Source organism: Neofelis nebulosa, chromosome 8 (assembly GCF_028018385.1).
Source record: "Neofelis nebulosa isolate mNeoNeb1 chromosome 8, mNeoNeb1.pri, whole genome shotgun sequence".
Taxonomy (NCBI): Eukaryota; Metazoa; Chordata; class Mammalia; order Carnivora; family Felidae; genus Neofelis; species Neofelis nebulosa.
The window spans coordinates 142729008-142746147 of record NC_080789.1 but is presented as its reverse complement, the minus strand read 5'-3'; the positions used below and the strand labels follow the sequence as shown (position 1 = coordinate 142746147).

The window sequence follows — 17140 nt, the reverse complement described above, 5'->3', positions numbered from 1 at the left end:
ACTAGGCACTCTGAGATGCAGAGAAGTTAAATAACTAGCCCAGGGCCATGTAGCTAGTTGATCATAAGAGCAGCTGCTCGGGCCGAGGTCTGTGTGACTTTATAGGTCTGGCTTCTCCCACTATGCTTGTCCTGCCCCCCATGCCTCCTCTGTCCAATTCTTATGCGTCCAAGTCTTCTAGTTGTATAGATACGTAGTAATGCAAATATGGGGTGTAAGCCGGGAAGGATAAATGATAATCAGTGCAGGAACCCTGGTTTAGAACATATTTGGTGCCAAGCCCTGGGCTGAGCACCTGACAGTCATTCCAGCCCTATAGCTAACTGTGTGTGATCACCTGCGCATTTGTATCGTGCTGGTGTCGTTGTGTCCTCGGATGACTCGGGTGTTTCCAGTGTTTACACTGTGTTCAGTAGTCTCCTTAAATTGTTGTCTTTCTGCCTGTTTTGACGATTTCTACATGATGGTCACTCGGGTTGTCCCCAGCTTCCTTCTGCCACACATGGCCCCCCAGTGCTCTAGTCCTTCACCAGCACAAACATGAGGAGTCAATTAGTGTGTCTGTCCAGGAGCAGAGTTCCTCCTTGATTACAGGACGCACATGTACCTATTTGGCCTCAGTCTCGAGAGGATGCCCCACTCCGCAGGGCATGGGGTTCCATGACCACGTGTCTGCTGCTACTTGCCATTGTTCATCTGCACACATGCTGTCGCTGAGATATTTTAATTTACGTTTCTGTATTCATTCATGAGATTAGGCAGCACTTGGTGTTCTTACAAGGTTGGCCTTTACTTTCTGTGGATGCCTGTTCTTATCCTTTGCCTATTTTCCCAGTGGGGTACTTGTCTTTTTCTGTTGATTTGCAGAACCTCTTGTTCTTCTAGACATTAATTCCTTTATATATGTCACGCTTTGAAATGTCTTTTCTTGTTCTGTTGTCTGTTAATTTTTCCCATACTGTTCTTTGTTGAACAGAGATTTTTATTTTGAGGTCATCAAGTTCATTGCTTTTGGCCTAATGTTTTGTGCTTTTGAAATTTTATTTAAGGAATCCTTCTTAATATGGCTGCAAGAATATTCTGGAGTATTTTCTTTCATTAACTTTAGAGTTTTGCCTTTCAGAGTTCTTTAATCCATTCATTGTTTCTTTCCCTGATGGTGGTGGGAAAGGGCCCAGTTTTAGTTTTTATTTTTCTCTTCTATGCTAAGTTTGTCTTCTCTTTTGGAATTTAAGCTTTAGAATGAGAGACCCCTGTCAGTATTTTAGGGCCTTGTATTTTGTTAGAGTGCCATCATTTGCCCACTCAGTGAGCATGGTAGTAGGTAAGGGTTTGTTTCTGTTTTGTGGATCAGTGAATGCCAAGAACCAAAAAATAGGAAGTGGCACGTGGCATTGCCTCGTTCACGTGGTTGCTGGATGTTGAGTGACCGTGGGCTCTTTGCCTGCAACCTGTTGTCCTGTCCACAGAAAGCTTGAAATCTTGAGTGGACCAGCACTGATTGCGGAATCAGCTCTCCTGTGAACTAGCAGTATTTCCGCGAGGAAGTCCCTTTCCTTCATTTCTCTGCAAATTGATGCCCCCATGTAACCTCCATCTTAATGAAGATACAGAAGGTTGTTCCCTGTCTCCAGCTGCAAGCAGCCCCTGATCTGCTTTTCACTGCAATGATTAGCTTTGCTTGTTCTAGAGTTTTATAGAAGTGGAATCACACAATCCATTCTTTTCCATGATTGCCCTGATTTCTTGGTCAGCAGGTTTTGAGATTCATTTGCTGTGTATGTTGGTAATTCATTGCTTTTCATTGCTGGGCAGTATTCCAGTACATGGATATACCACAGTTTTAAAGTCCGTTCACCTGCTGAGGGACATTTAGGATGTTTCCATTCGGGGGCTGTTATGATAAAAGCTGCACTGTGCTCTCACGTGCAGGTGTAGATGATGTGTATTCAGATAAATGCCTAGGGATGGAATATCAGTACTTGGGTAGGGCACTGATGGAAGTTGTGCTATACATGTGAAACAGACAAGCCAGGAGAAGAGGGTGGAGGGTGGACATTTTTTAACGTGTGTGTGTACATTGTGTTCATATGTGTATATCAGACATGCACCATGTATTTTTTCAGAATGTCACTCGTTCCACATATATTTTGGGGACAATTAGAAAAAGATGTAAGCACAGTAAATAATAGAGTAAGGTCGGCTGATAGATGGAGATTGAGGAGGAAAGGAGAAAGGAAGGTCAGGCTGCAGAGTGGAGCCAGGAATAAAGATACTGCAGGTGAATTGTCCCTGAAGCCCCACAGCTTGTAAAGGATGTGTTACCGACCTGGCCTTTAGTTTTCTAGTAGCTAAAACCAGGGGAAGCCTCAGATTTTAACAATGTCAGTAACGGAGTCAGTTGCTGAGGTGAACACAGCCATTTCTAACAGTAGTAATGCCAGAAAGAGATTTATTCTTAATGTTTTCATAAAAGTAACCATTTTATGTCCATTGCAAAGCTCAGAGTCTCGTCCCGTGTTGCATAGTTACAGGCTGAGGCCTCAGATGCAGTTTTAATTAAAAGGTCCTTGTTACATACACGAGTGAGGCGGAAGGGTGCCTGCTGCTGCTTGTGCTGTTTCCAGCTGGCGAGGCAACCAGACCTGAAGCTGGCAGCACATTTCCATGTCAGGCATGAAGCCCACACTGCCCCTCAGCCTGTTGTGAGTTGTGCAGCCCCACACGGATCAGGTTGCGTCACGGTGACACATGCACTGCGAAATGATGTTGTTAAAAGTTGGTGAATGTGGGGACATGCCTGATTGAATAGTGTAAGAAAGTACCCTGTAAGATGTATAATTCATCATTACCGAAATTGAGAGTTCTGAATGTAAACTCTTTCCCTTTTTATATAATGGGACCGGTGTTAACAAGAAAGTAAGCAGTATGTGTGTCCAGGAAAAATGTGTTTTTTTCCTCCAAATGAAAACTCTGCTTCAGATTTTTAAAGTTTCCATCTAACTGTAAAATAACTACAGATTTTACTTTACTGATTTTAATTAAAGTCACGGCATAAATAATGAAGTAATAATTTACAGTGTGCTGTTTGGTGTAATTAAAATAGAGCAATTCTTTTTTAAAAAAATTTTTTGGTGTTTATTTTACTTAAAAAATTTTTTTAATGTTTATTTATTTTTAGAGAGATAGAGCATGAGTGGGGGAGGAGCAGAGAGAGAGGGAAACACAGAATCCAAAGCAGGCTCCGGGCTCTGAGCTGTCAGCACAGAGCCTGACGCCAGCCTCCAACCCACGAAGCTCTAAATCATGACCTGAGTCAAAATCAAGAGTCGACTCTTAACCAGCTGATCCACCCACCCAGGTGGTCCTAAATTTAACTAGTTCAGAAATGAGGGAGATAGGATTCAAGGGTTATGGTTAAACAGGAATTCTGAAAGGAGGCAGAAAACGTAGCACATTTTGGCTCTCCTTGTTGGGTTTTCCCCGGAGTCACCCTGGAAATCCATGGTGAACAGTTGTCTGGTATTGAGCAGGAAGGCAGACGTCTAGAAGGACCACCTTCCGGATTCTGGCCTTGGACCTGCAAAACTAACAGAAGCCTGCCTCCTGCGCGTGGGCTGGCTCCTGTGCGACAGGTGTGTGTGAAGCAGGCGAACGGGCTTGGGGGAGACCCACCTTCCTCTCGTGAGGTGCTGATCGCTCTAGATGCTTTGTGGTGTTTGTGTTGTGTCCTGGAGAAGTTCCACACCTCTTATGTAGTCAGATGTTGTGGCCCTTCTCTGTTGTTCCCATGGCTTTTATACTCAGAGTGTCCTTTAGCATCGACAGATCAGATCAGCGTTCACTTAAACTTGTATTTTGTTTTCCGGTCCTGGTGTTCTTAGTGGAGTCTTTTCAGCCCCCGAGCACGTGCCTTGGGGCAGCTGTGGCAGGTGTCAGTTAGACAGTGAAATTAGAGGCAGGGCCAACTATATTCAGATTGTCCAGAAGACACTCAAAACAGGTTTGTTATATTTTCATCCAGATGAAGACCTCTAGATTCCAGGATAGTGTGGGGCTGTTCGTGAAGGACAGGACACATGTTCATTATGTCTTTTCCATCAACAGAAGACGTGTCAGATTGGGTCATATTTATACTGGTGTCATCAGTGTGTCATTTCCCAGTATGTGTATTTCCAACAACATGATACAAGTGGCTGAGGTTCAGATCATTATTGGAAAGGTTAAAGGTAGATAATCACTTTTAGAAAATTACCACTTGTGAGATTTCTTTTGTAAAAATGTTCAATCAGCAGTGGCTGTTTACCACTAACTATATATATATATATGTATGTGTGTGTATGTGTGTGTATATATATATATATATATATGTATGTGTGTGTATGTGTGTGTGTATATATATATATATATATATATATATATATATATATAGTCTTGGAACTTGCAGAATTACCTCGGGGGAGGTGACCCACCATAGGATTTGGAGCCTGTTGCTTGGATGCACTTGAGGGCTGAGCAGCAGTTGGGAACTCTTTGGGGACAGACTGCAGGAGAGGGGATGGGTAAGATGAGATAAACCTTACTGAGAAACCCCAGAGAAATCAAACATAACATTTAGGAAGTATTAGACCTTTATGTACTATTTCATGATTCATCCTAAGTGAAAGTAGAATAGGAAACTAGTTGGCCACCGTCTGTGCATCTCAAACCCAGTCAGCTAGTTTTGTGTCTTTTTTAAATTTTTTTTTTTCAACGTTTTTTATTTATTTTTGGGACAGAGACAGAGCATGAACGGGGGAGGGGCAGAGAGAGAGGGAGACACAGAATCGGAAACAGGCTCCAGGCTCCGAGCCATCAGCCCGGAGCCCGATGCGGGGCTCGAACTCACGGACCGCGAGATCGTGACCTGGCTGAAGTCGGACGCTTAACCGACTGCGCCACCCAGGCGCCCCTAGTTTTGTGTCTTTATTTGATGGAGATAAGTCCCTGTGATGGGTCAGCAGCGTGTAAGAAAGTGAGAGGCCTGGCAGGACCTTAGCCTGAGTTATTAACCCAAACGTTTTCACGTGGAGCAAACTTGCCTGAAGACCTGAGAAAAGGAATAATGAGCTGGCACCCTCTGTTGTGTTTAAGGTCCTGCACACAGCAGTCAGTTCTAGACTCGTAACTAACTCATGCAGGCCAGTCTTAGGCTTGTCCATGTCCTTGCGATGGCTCGTCACTTAATCAGTGTCTACAGCTCTCCCAAGTCCTTCTTCCTTTTTAAGAAGAGGCGAGAATCACTGCTGTTTTAACAGAACAGAGTAAGGAGTTGTTCACGTTTAGGCATTATTTTATGAGCTGTGTTTGTTGACTCTTGCCAACTTACTGGTGATGTCTGTCACAGTAAACGTTAACCAAAGGTCTTGCGTTACTCGCTAAAGTTTTGGATGTGCTGCGTAGACCACACACACAAAAGGAGCCCTTCAGCACAGTGTTGATAGGTATGTAGTTCACCTTTGTCCTACCTGGTATGTCGTTTTGCTAATTCATTGTTTCCTGTTTTGAGTTTTGTTACTCTTAGATTTTGCAATCTTTTATGTGTTTAAAGCTCTCTTTTGTTTCTTCTATCATTTTAGTTCTTACTTGGCCCTTAATAGAATATATAGACACTTTATTCCAGTTCATTCTTATTTTTGCATTACACTTAAAATTTGATTTATTCAGAATTTATGGTACAGATCTAGATTATTTTTATCCAGATTGCATTTAGTTAGTTTACTATCACTTGCTACATATTGTTAAAATTTCCCTTCTTTTGTAATGCTTGCCTCTCATAATGAGATTTTTGTGTACTTGGACCTATTTCTAGGTATTCTGATCTTTTGTTTGAATGTTTCTGTCCAGTGCATTGTTTTTAAATGGTTGGTACTGTCAGCAGTAATAAAATTTTATGCCAACCTGATTATTGTCACTTTCCCTAGAAGTATTTCATAATAATTTCTTTGGGGCAGAGTTAGTCGTTACTCATTTTTCTTCTTAATACATTTTTATGATATCCTTTCTTTCATTTGTGGATGTTTCTTAAGCTCATAAAGTCCTATACTGAGACATCGTGAATTTGGTCCCTCAGACAGAAAAAAAAGGCCGCATAAAGTCTATAGCTACAAGTGCCAGTGTACTACATTCTACAGTGTTAATTATGACATTAAGAAACGATTACCTGTCGGGGCGCCTGGAGGGCTCAGTTGGTTAAGCGTCCAACTCTTTGATTAAGGCTCAGGTCACGATCTTGTGGTTCACGATGTGGTTCACAGAGCCCCACATTAGGTTCTGTGGTGAAAGTGTGGGGCCTGCTTAGGATTCTCTCACTCTCTCTCTCTCAAAATAAATAAACTTAAAAAAAAAAAAAGGAAAAAAAAAGAAATGTGTACCTGTCAATTGCACTTACTGTGGGAACCGTTTTGCAATCTATATAAATATTGCATCCTTATTTTGTGTACCTGAAACTATGTTATATGTGAATTATATTTCAATTTAAAAAATAAGTTTTTAAAGGAAAAATTAACAACTTTTGATAATCGTACTTTTTTACTTAAGATGTTAACATTAGGTACAGTTGGGTGAAGGGCATGTGGGCAGTCTACTACTTTTGCAACTCTTCTGCAAGTCTAAAATAAAAGATTTAAAAGGTGATATTGAAATTCTGTTACTCCTTTATATATCCGAGAAGCATTTATTGAGTGCCAATTTTATGCAAAGCGGTATCTAAAATAATTTTTCATCTCCTAATTTTCTGGCTGCATCTGCAGATAGTTCAGCAAATAGGTCCTAAGGCCTTCACGGGAAGTAAATAGTACCCATCTGAGAAGATGCCAAGGCTAATGTAACAGTCTTACATGTTCCTAGCCTTTAGATGACACTTTTAGATGCGTACTCATCACTTATTCTTTATTCTAAATAACCTAAACCCAGACCTCCCATTGAGAAAACAAAAGCCCTTCCCTCAGAGCTGCGCTATTCCCAGGATGTGCCGATCCTGGGAGGTAGCACTGTTCTGCCTGGATGCGATTGTCATGTTCAAGTGCTTCACCCCTGCCTTCTCCTGGTCGTCTTGTCCCTGTGGAAGGGGCTTCCTGAGTCTACCCCATGTCCTTCCTCATGTGCCCTGTGTGTACCCCTCATTCCCCCCTGGACTGGAACAGCTTTCTTTTAGCCCAACACACTGTTGTCACTAAAGAGAAGAAAATTCTTACTGTGTCTTACTGCACGTTTTGTAGCTGTGTGCGTGCTAGTGTGTGGTTACACTCAGCGGATTAAAAAACATCAAGGAATGATGTGATGCCATTCTTGTTAAAACAGCAAACTGAGACTGGAAAAGAATTTTCTTAATAAGACATAGCTACCTGTATGTATCCTTAGCACGCAATCGTATTTGTAATTTATTTATTTTGATAAAATACATCTATCAATAACCTTTAGCAAGTGTCATGTTTAATGGTGAACTGTTATAATCTTTGCAAAATCTTAAGAGCGGGATACCCGCCATCACAGCCCAGTGGTGTTGTGCTAGAAGTCCTGGTCAGCGCAGTAAAAAAAAAAAAAAAAAAAAAAAAAAGGCAAGTTTAATAGACTTACTTAAACAGTTCAGTAGACTTAAACAGAAATACTTTAATGAGAGTTTAGCAAGGTTTCTCAGTATATACTAGCAGCCATCAGCCAGAAAATAGTATATAAAATAAACTCCCTTTTTCAAAAGAAACAAAAAATAGGCAATACCTAGGAAAAATCACAAAAAATATGCAAGAATTTTAGGGAGAAAAATTATAAAACTTTGTTAAAGACACAGAAGATATAAATGAACAGATGTACCAAGTCTGTCAGTATTGTAATGATATTTATTCTCAAATTAATGAAAATGTCAATATTTTTCATGGATCTTGGCAAATTGATTTTAAAATCATTATGGATAAATAAATGTCCAAGAAGAGCCAAGATGAGTTTGAAAAGAAAGGAGGGGGCTGCCCAAGATGGGCAAGCTTGTGTCGGAGGAGGGAACTTCCACGCATTGCTGGAGAGGTGGTAAATGGTAGCTGGCTTTTAAAAGTAACAACAGTCTTCAGATGGACTGATGGACATCTAATAGATGGACAGTCAAGTTCTGAAGAGGGGACCATGGGAAAATGTCTTCATCCTACCCCTGCTTCTGAGCCACTTAGTTCTACTTGAACTTTCTCCACTGTTCCTGGATCTACCTCTGGAGCTCTTAATGCATGTACAGAGATGATTATATAATGTTTTTGAGAAACTGGACCGTTTCATACCATGATTTTATTCACTGATTTCCTTTTTCTTTTCTTTTTTTTTTAAATTGAGGCATAATTCACAAATAACGTTAGTTTCAGGTACTCACCATAATGATTGAGTACCTGTATATTCAGTATCTGTATAATTGATTCAGTATCTGTATAAATAGTTGACCCCTTAACGGTGCACTTCTACACAAGTTTTTTTTTTTTCTCAGATGGTATATATAGTATTGTAAATGTATTTTCTTTTTCTTCTGATTTTCTTAGAGACATTTTCCTTTTTCTAGCTTATTTGATTGTAAGAATGTAATAGGTAGCCCATATAACATGTAGAATGTGTGTTAATTGACTGTTTATATTGTTAGGTTTCTGGTCAGCAGTGTGCTGTTAGTAGTTAAATTTTGGGGAGTCAAAAGTTCTGTGTGGATTTTCGACTGTGCAGGGGGTCGACGCCCTTAACCTTGGTGTTGTTTAGGGTCATATGTACTGTGAAATAATCACCACAATAGGTCTAGTTAACATTTATCACCTTGCATGGTTAGAAAAAAATGTTTTTTTCTGTGTCTCCCTCTCTCTCTGCTCCTCCCCCGTTCATGCTCTGTCTCTCTCTGTCTCAAAAATAAATAAACGTTAGAAAAAAATGTTTTTCTTGTGATGAGGACTTTCAAGATCTACTCTCTTAGCAACATCCGAATATGCAGTACAGTGTTGTTAACTGCAGTCGCCATGCTGTGTGTGTTCTCCCCCATGACATTTATTTTGTGACTGAGAGTTTGTGACCTTTTGACCCATTTCACCTCCATCCCTATACCCCACCACTGGCAACCACCAATCTGTTCTTCGTATCTGTCAGCTTGGGAGTGTGTGTGTGTGTGTGTGTGTGTGTGCGCGTGTGTGGTTTTGATTTGCATTTCCTTGATAATTAGTGGTGTTCAGCATCTTTTGTGTACCTGTTGGCCATCTTTATTTCTTCTTTGGAAAAGTGTCTATTCAGATGTTTTGTCATTTTTTAATTGGATTGTTACTTTGCTCTTGAGTTGTATGTTCTTTATAGATGTTGGATACAACCTCATGCCCAGATTTTTTAAACATAATAGATCTTAGAACTTACATTGTCCGACAACACTGCTTCACTTTTTTAACAATCATATAATAATTTTTGGTATAGCTGTAGTATTACAATTTATCCAGCCCCCTAAGATTTACTTTTAGATTCTTTCTAATCTTGTTGCCAACAATGCTAAAATGAATTTCCTGTCTTGTATATATATTATTTCACACATGTCTGAGTGTATCTATAGGATGAATTTCCAGAAGTGAAACTGTTGGCTCTGAAGGTGTATATGTTTCTATACTTGGTAGACATTTGCCCCACAGTGTAGCGCTCTTTTACATGGCACCTGTGATATACTTCCCATCAAGTCCTGTCTGTCTGCACAGTGTGCCAGACCTATGACAGTCACAGAATGCTGTTTTGTGGTCTTCCTTATTAATTAGGATTTTTTTAAATATATTAAGAATATGTAGAATTTAAGTTCGGTCTTTCAGTCTGTGTGTTCCAAATATATTTCCCAGGTTAGCATTTGTGATTTTAACTTTGGTTATCATGTTTTTTTCCCTATGTAGAAATTGCTGATTTTATGTAAATTTTTCAATCTTTTCTTTAAATCACTCTGGTTTTTGTTTCAGATTAGGCAGGTTTTATTCGCACCATGATTGCTCTCCCTTGTTTTCCTTGTCATAATTTTGTGGTTTTGTTTTCAGTACCTAAATCTGACCTATTCAGAATTTACTTATGGGCACAGACTAAGGCACGGCCCCATCTTTATTCTTTTTCAAGGTAGCAAAGCCCCCTGTCCCAGTGTCCTGTGTTCATTGATTAATCTTTCCCACACTAATTTGAAATGGCACTTTTATTATAGTCAAAATGCGTATTTGGGTCTCTTTCTGGACTTTTATGTTTGTTCCATTGGCCTACTGTTCACACAAAAGTTTAATTACTTTGGCTCAACAGTGTTTTAATACCTTATATTTCCCTGAAAGAATTTTCCTGGGAAGTTATTTTTTAATTCTCTACAGAACTTTAGAATTAACTTGCCTACTTTGTGGTAGCATTTTATTAAATGATCTTGGAGGCAATTTGGATTTTGTTGTCTTCCATTCAGATATCAGGCATGTGTTCATCCTCTCATGTCCGTTGCATTTCAGCATTTTCTTCATACAGATCTTGTCTTTTCTTCTGTTTATCACTCTGTATTATCTTTCTTATTGCTGTTGTAAACAATTGTGGTCTTATTTTAAATTTCTTAACTTTTTTTTTTTGTTTATATGAATGCTGCTGTTAATTTTAGTATATTTGTACTCAAATTAATAATTGATTACATTATTTGGTTATTTAAAATAGTGTGTCAGCTGATTTCCTTAGGTTTTCTAGATATATAATCTGCAAATAATGATTATTTTAAATCTTTACCAACTTTTACACTTTATTTCCTTTTTTTAGGTATGTTGGTTATTACCTTTGGCATAGGGTTAAAGGCATCTTTGAATATTCCTGATCAGGTTAAGGAAGTGTTTACTCATTCCCTTTTGTTCGGGGCTGGATGGTGAATTTTACTAAATGCGCTTTTAACACATATATTTCTCACTTTTGATCTATTAATAGGATGAATCATATTTCTAGATTTCTTTGTAATAAGAAATCTTTGGAGAAATCCTAGAATTAAACCCTTGTTATAGTATATTCTTTTGATATTTGAATGTGTTAATATGTTAACATTTATTTTATATTAATAATATTAGACTATATTCACATACTTAATTTAGGATTTTTATCTGTTCCTATGGGACACTGGTTTTCTTTTTCTTCGCTATTTTTGTAGGGGTTTGTTACTATTAGTTTGCTAGATTTCTTGCATTCCCTCTTTATTAAGTACTGGAAAAGTTTATATCATACTGGAGTTATCTGACCATTAAAAGATTGATAGAAGTGCCTTGTGAAAACGTCCCTACCTGGTGTTTTTCTGAAAGAGCTCTTTGCCAACTTCCTCCATTAATTTCTTTTGAAATTGCCCATTTCAAGTATTCTATTTTTTTCTGTGGTCAAGTTTTGGTCATTAATATTTTCCTAGAAAATTATAGTGTTTATCTTCTATTTTGGCACAGAAATAAACAAAGTAGTTGCTTATAATTGTTTTAATTTCTTTGTTACTTATGGTTATGGCTCCGTAGACATGTCTTAGTATGTATGTTTTTCTGATTTGTGTCTTCATTGTTGATTAGGTCAACTAATGATATCTCTATTTTTCTCTTAAGGAAGGGCTCCTGGGCTGTTAGTTTTCACTTTTTATCTTTTAGGCACTGCTTTAGCTTTTTAGTTATGTGCTTAGTTTTTTTTTTTTGCAATTTTTAGATAACCTTTTTGATTGACTTATTCATGAGCGTTTTCCAGTTCCATTATTATTAATACCTTGTTTACTTTCACTGCAACTAGCAAGTGTCTGCCATCACTTTTGGAATCTGAAATAAGGCTGTTTTTGTGTCCAATTTTATGCTCAACTGTAAAGAATTTTCCTTGGACCTGTTGAAGCTATGTTTGGGTTTCAGAATAAATTTAACTAGATCTGCCTTCTGCCTTGTTAATTAGGTCTTCTGTATGAATACTTAGGTTTGTCCACTAGATGTTTTGTGGATGGAGAGGAGTCGCATAATTCTGTATTCCTGTCAATATTTCCTTTATTTCTTACAGTCTTTGCTTTATAACAACCTATGCCCTGTTTGTCTTTTTTTAAAACCTGATTTTTGCCTTGGATTCCAAATCCTGTCCATTACAGTGTCGATCCTGTTTCGTTTGGGTTGCATTTTTATGATGTGCCTGTGCCCGTTCTTGTCCAGTTGTCTGAGTCACTTTAAAAGTGTGTCCTGTAGACTGTGTATTTTTAGTGTTGTGATTCAGTCTGTCTTTTTCGTACTGTGGAGATTAGCCAGACTGTATTCATTAAACAGACAAACTTGGTTTTGGTCCTGTCGTCATGTGTAATATATGCTTCCTGTTTCCTTTTGGTGTTTTTGTGCTTCATCACATAATATGTTTTTTAGGAGTTTCTTCAGATCATTTAGAAGGTTTGTATTTTTGTTCTGAGGGTTACCTTTGTGAATTGAGATGGTGTACTTGAGCTCATTTCTGTTGGCTCCTTCCTGTGAACAATGAGGAAATTAAGACACAGTCACCTGGGTTCATGTCCCTTCCCCCATCGCACCTGGACTTGACAATTTCTGCACTGACTCTGCACATGGAAATAGGGCTGCGCCTCTGGCAGCACAGGCGGCACTGTGGGGCTCCTGGGCCTCTCCTGCCGGGTTGGATGTGCTGGGGTGTCGCTCTGTTGAGGCCAGCGTGCGTTCACCACCGTCCCCACCCTCCTCTTCCTATCCTTGCAGCTAACTGCACTGATAGATGGAGCAGCACCTTGTGAGAGTTGGTGGTCTCGTAAACAGAAAGCCGTGATCTTCTACAGACTGCATGCACATCAGTCCTTCTGCCGGGTTCACTGCTTTGCTTTTTTGAAATTTATCCTTTGAATTTAGAAGGTTCTTCTATGATACATTCTTACATTTTCAAAATGATTTGTTGTGAATGCTTTGATACTTAAATGACAGATTAATTTGGTATAAAATTCTTGTGTGCTAGTAAATTTCCTTAAGGACTGTGGGTGCGGCCCCACGTCTTCTCCGTGCCAGGTTCTCTGGAGCATCCACAGATGGCCTGACTTGCCACATAGTATGTTTTTGTGTCTGGATGTCCAGAGGAAGCTCTTTGTCCAGTAGCTTACTGGAGGAGGCTTTTGGGGTTTGAATGGAGGGAAATGGAAAACAGCACAAATCCAACCATATGTGTAACATTCTATTTCCTTAAAAAACAAGCGATGAAGCAAAGATTCCGTAGTGTTAACATGAGTTCACTATGGTTGGTGATTACAAGGGAACCTAAGTGTTAATTCTCTGTGGTCCCGAGTACATTTGAGATATTGCATTTCTAGAAATTAAATGAAATGCCACGTGAATGTAAACCAGGGAGTGCCTGTAGGCTTTATTGATTGAATCCAAAGTCTATTTCATTGAAAATCACATTTTTGCTTTATTGATCCCAACATACATTCTTGTTTCTTTATGTCGACAGCCATTCGTGTAATTGTTATATGTTCCTTAGTGTCATTTCCTAAGTTTTGAGTCCAAGTATTCTTTTATATTAAGAAGTCCTGTGACTAGAGATGATAAAATTCTAAATTTAGAATTTGAAGAGTGGGAGTTAGTGGTAATTACTCTAGAAGCCAGAACTACATGAGATGTTTGACTAAAATCTGTTAAGGGATTTATATTGTTGGTTAAAGACTATTTTTGAACAAATATTCCTGTAAATATACAAATAGAATTAAGGTTTAAAATACCATGGTAATTAAAAGACTTAAATATTCAGGACTTTCTTTCTTCAGTAGGGCCCTTGTAAGTACGAGTTGTAACAAAAGAGAAATCACCTCTATTTTTCTTATTTTTATTATTATTTTTTTTAGTACTAAGGGGTTTTTAAATTTGCTTTCCCTCTGTGCTCAGGTATATGTCTCGAGTCCACGGTATGCATCCAAAAGAGACCACCCGTCAGCTGAGCCTGGCTGTGAAAGATGGTCTCATTGTGGAAACCCTAACAGTGGGCTGCAAAGGCTCAAAGGCTGGTATTGAACAGGAAGGATACTGGTTGCCAGGAGATGAGATTGTAAGTATATTTTATTTGATAAATGTGGAGGTGCTGATTTTAAGCTTTTGAATGTCATTTAAATACAACCCGTAGAAATTGATTTTTAGAAGTTTAGTGATATTTCACTTCAGTATTTTTTATTAACCTTAAGGGCATACTTGTGCTGGATGGATAATTTCGTTCTTCTTTAGGAGAAAACTCAGTTCTACAGAGAGCCTGCTTTCTCTGTCTAGGTTACCTTGAATCTGTAAAATGAAGTCCCTTTTAATGTACATGTAATTAATGGTATTCCTATTTTCTTCAGTAAATGCTAGTAAAGAATGTTTCAGTGTAGGATAATGTCAGTGCCATCTAGACAGAGTGAAAAGGAGGATGGCCTTCCCTCGGAAACTGCTCACTTCAGGCTGGATGGTGTCCACGCCGAGAGCCACCTGTCCATAGGGTTTCTGCAGGAACAACGGTGGCCACGTTAGGGTCCCCTGGCCTGTGTCCTCACTGACCATGACCATAAGCTGGTTTGGTGGCACTCTAATACAAATCAGGAAAGACAGAGTTAAATTTTCTTTATAGTTTTGCCTAGTTCTTACTTTGACTCCTCTTTGAAGTGAGGACATTTTAGTCTTCTCTTTCCTTTTACGTTATACTTGGATACTCAGGGGCCCATGGAGAAGTGCATTTTTTTTCTTGTGTAAAAATTGGCTTCCTGTGTAATATTTTTATCTTCCTACCTTTATATGCCTCTGATACTTCTTGATTAGAAAAGTCTTAAGTTTTGCTGAGGAACATCATTTAAAGATGGTAGGCTTCAAATATAATAGATACTAATTTTTTTTAGTTTCTGAAAGGAGTCGATTTAGTAAGTAGGTGTTTTGAGAGTGTTTATCATGAATTCTCTCATAAAAATGACACAAAACCTTAAAATTTGTTCTCTGTGGAAACATTTCCCAAGAATTGTGAATCGTGTTTCCTTTTCTGGCTCCCGGGTGGATGTATGGGCACACACGCCCGCCGTCAGGCCCGAGGGGCATGCTTTCTGGGGGCAGCTGGTCCATGGGGGCAGCAGTAAGTTTAAACATTAGGGAAGTTGTTCAGTTTCAGTGCTGTGTTTGTCAGTTGAATCTGTGCCTTCAAAGTTTTAGGAAAGAAAATTCACATTTTCCATAAACACAAAATGTGGAAGAAAAAATGTTTAATGTCACTGGTATCATCTGATGTGAGCACTAGAAGTGCTCTTGAAATCTTAAGTCAGAATGTTTCCATCATGGTGATTTCTCTGTTCACTTCCTTTCAGAAAAGTAGAGCTTTGTTGCCAATGAAGAAACTGTGGGGGCCAAGTCGTAATAATTATAGCATGAGGTGATCTAAATCTCCCATCAGACATTTATAATTGATACCTTTTTATACATTGAATATAATCCAGGTAATAGAAAATGTCTAATCCCAACACACTGGGAAGTTTACATGTATAGATGTATAGTATAGTATAGATGGTGATACTGGTAATTTTTGATATTCATATATAATTAACCGATAGTAAGTGCAACTTAATCTAATCCGTAGGATTTTGGTTTGTGGACCATGTGTACATTTTTCATGCAAATGATTTTATTTCTCCTTACTTCCCGTAAGCTTTCTTCCCCTCCAAGTTGGAGGTTCTCTGTTCAGTTTACTTCAACAAGCAGTTAATGAGCTATTATACGTTCACCACTGCATTGGATTCTGTGTTCTTTTTATTTTTACATGTCCTTAGTCTACATATTTATAGCATCATCCTTTTTCTTTTTTCATTTTTCAAGATGAAATTTTGTATGTAAATGAAACAACCAGTGTACAGGTTTTATTAATTCTGGTTGGTTCTTACAAACATTTTATGTACTAAGTATGCATGTTATACGTATGCATGTACACAAGTACAACTAGGTGTATAAAATTGTGCCTAGTTTATAGAATAAGCAAATAAAATAAAAATTCGGAGACAGTGTATTGCAGCAGAAAGAGGGTCAGGTCTTATATTGTTAATAGATGGCGTTTCCACCCCATCTCAAACATTTATTTTGTTGTGTGACCTTGAGGAAATTTCTTAACCTCTGATCCTCATTCCTCACCTATAATACGGGCGTATTAATATCTATTTCACTTGATTGTTTGAAGGATTCAGTGAAATTATCTGTATAAAGCATATAGCTGTGTACTCAAAGCAAATTTTGGCCAGTGAACAAATATGCTTAAGAAATGCCTACATACAGTTTAGCAAAAGCACATACATTTCCTCCTAACCATACAAGCAAAAATTCTCATCGGGGTCTTTTTACTTTTTAACCTGTATCTTTAAACACAAGGAGCTTTGTATAGAACTTTCCCCAAGACCCTGGATTTGTTTGAGGTGGAACCACAGAGTGATGAGATTGTGTATCTTAGACCCATGACTGGGTTAGCACCTGTTCCCTAAGGGAGGTCATGCTCCCATTTTCATACACTAAGGATACCCTAGAAGGACATGGAGCTGACGTGTGTCACGCAAACATCTCGAACTGCGTGGCCCGTGCATGTGGGCCACTGTGTCTGGGCCCATTCTGAACCACAGAGCTTGGGAAGTGCACCCAGTCTGCACTACCAGCAGTGCCCTCCCATACGGCACGTCTCTCCCCTAATGAAGCCAGTCTTGGGGAAGGGTTGCCTGTTCTGACTTGCACAGAAGCGCTCTGTAGGCTTGTGGCCACCCCGCTAGTCCAGGCATTGGGTCTGGGGCCTCCTTCATACCTTCTCCACCTTGTACATGGTGGAATCCTCTGAACACTTGAGTTCTTACATGGAAAGATGTAGGTTATTATTAATCCTGTTGACTTTCCGACTCCCTACCAAGAGAAGAAAAAGTCAATTAGATCTATATGGCCTTGGGAAGGAAATGCATTAAGATTTTTTTGTTATTTGTCTTAAACCTTTAATTGGGGGTTAAAATACTCTTTACTCAGGAAGTTCTGTCATTTGAAAATGGGTAGTAAACTCTTCTTTTCCTTCTATAACCTCTAAAAGTGTTAGCTGTACCTCAGAGGTGGGGAAAAGGCAGATTTTCCTTAGTAAGTCCCCAAGGTATATTCCT

At 38.9% G+C, this 17140-nt stretch overlaps 1 protein-coding gene across 16 annotated transcripts in view; it reads left to right on the top strand.

Annotated features, from left to right (window-relative positions):
- ZMYND11 (zinc finger MYND-type containing 11) overlaps positions 1-17140 on the top strand; it is a 134621-nt gene that overhangs the window by 71378 nt on the left and 46103 nt on the right. For 14 of the 16 annotated variants that reach the window (XM_058682064.1, XM_058682063.1, XM_058682062.1 and 11 more), the window contains exon 3: positions 13899-14058. The exons of 1 other annotated variant lie outside the window; for it this stretch is intronic. In XM_058682064.1, the coding sequence (XP_058538047.1) occupies positions 13899-14058 (160 nt within the window). Of the gene's footprint in view, positions 1-13898; positions 14059-17140 lie in introns of those variants that run through there. One more of the 16 variants, XM_058682074.1, reaches the window with a different exon arrangement.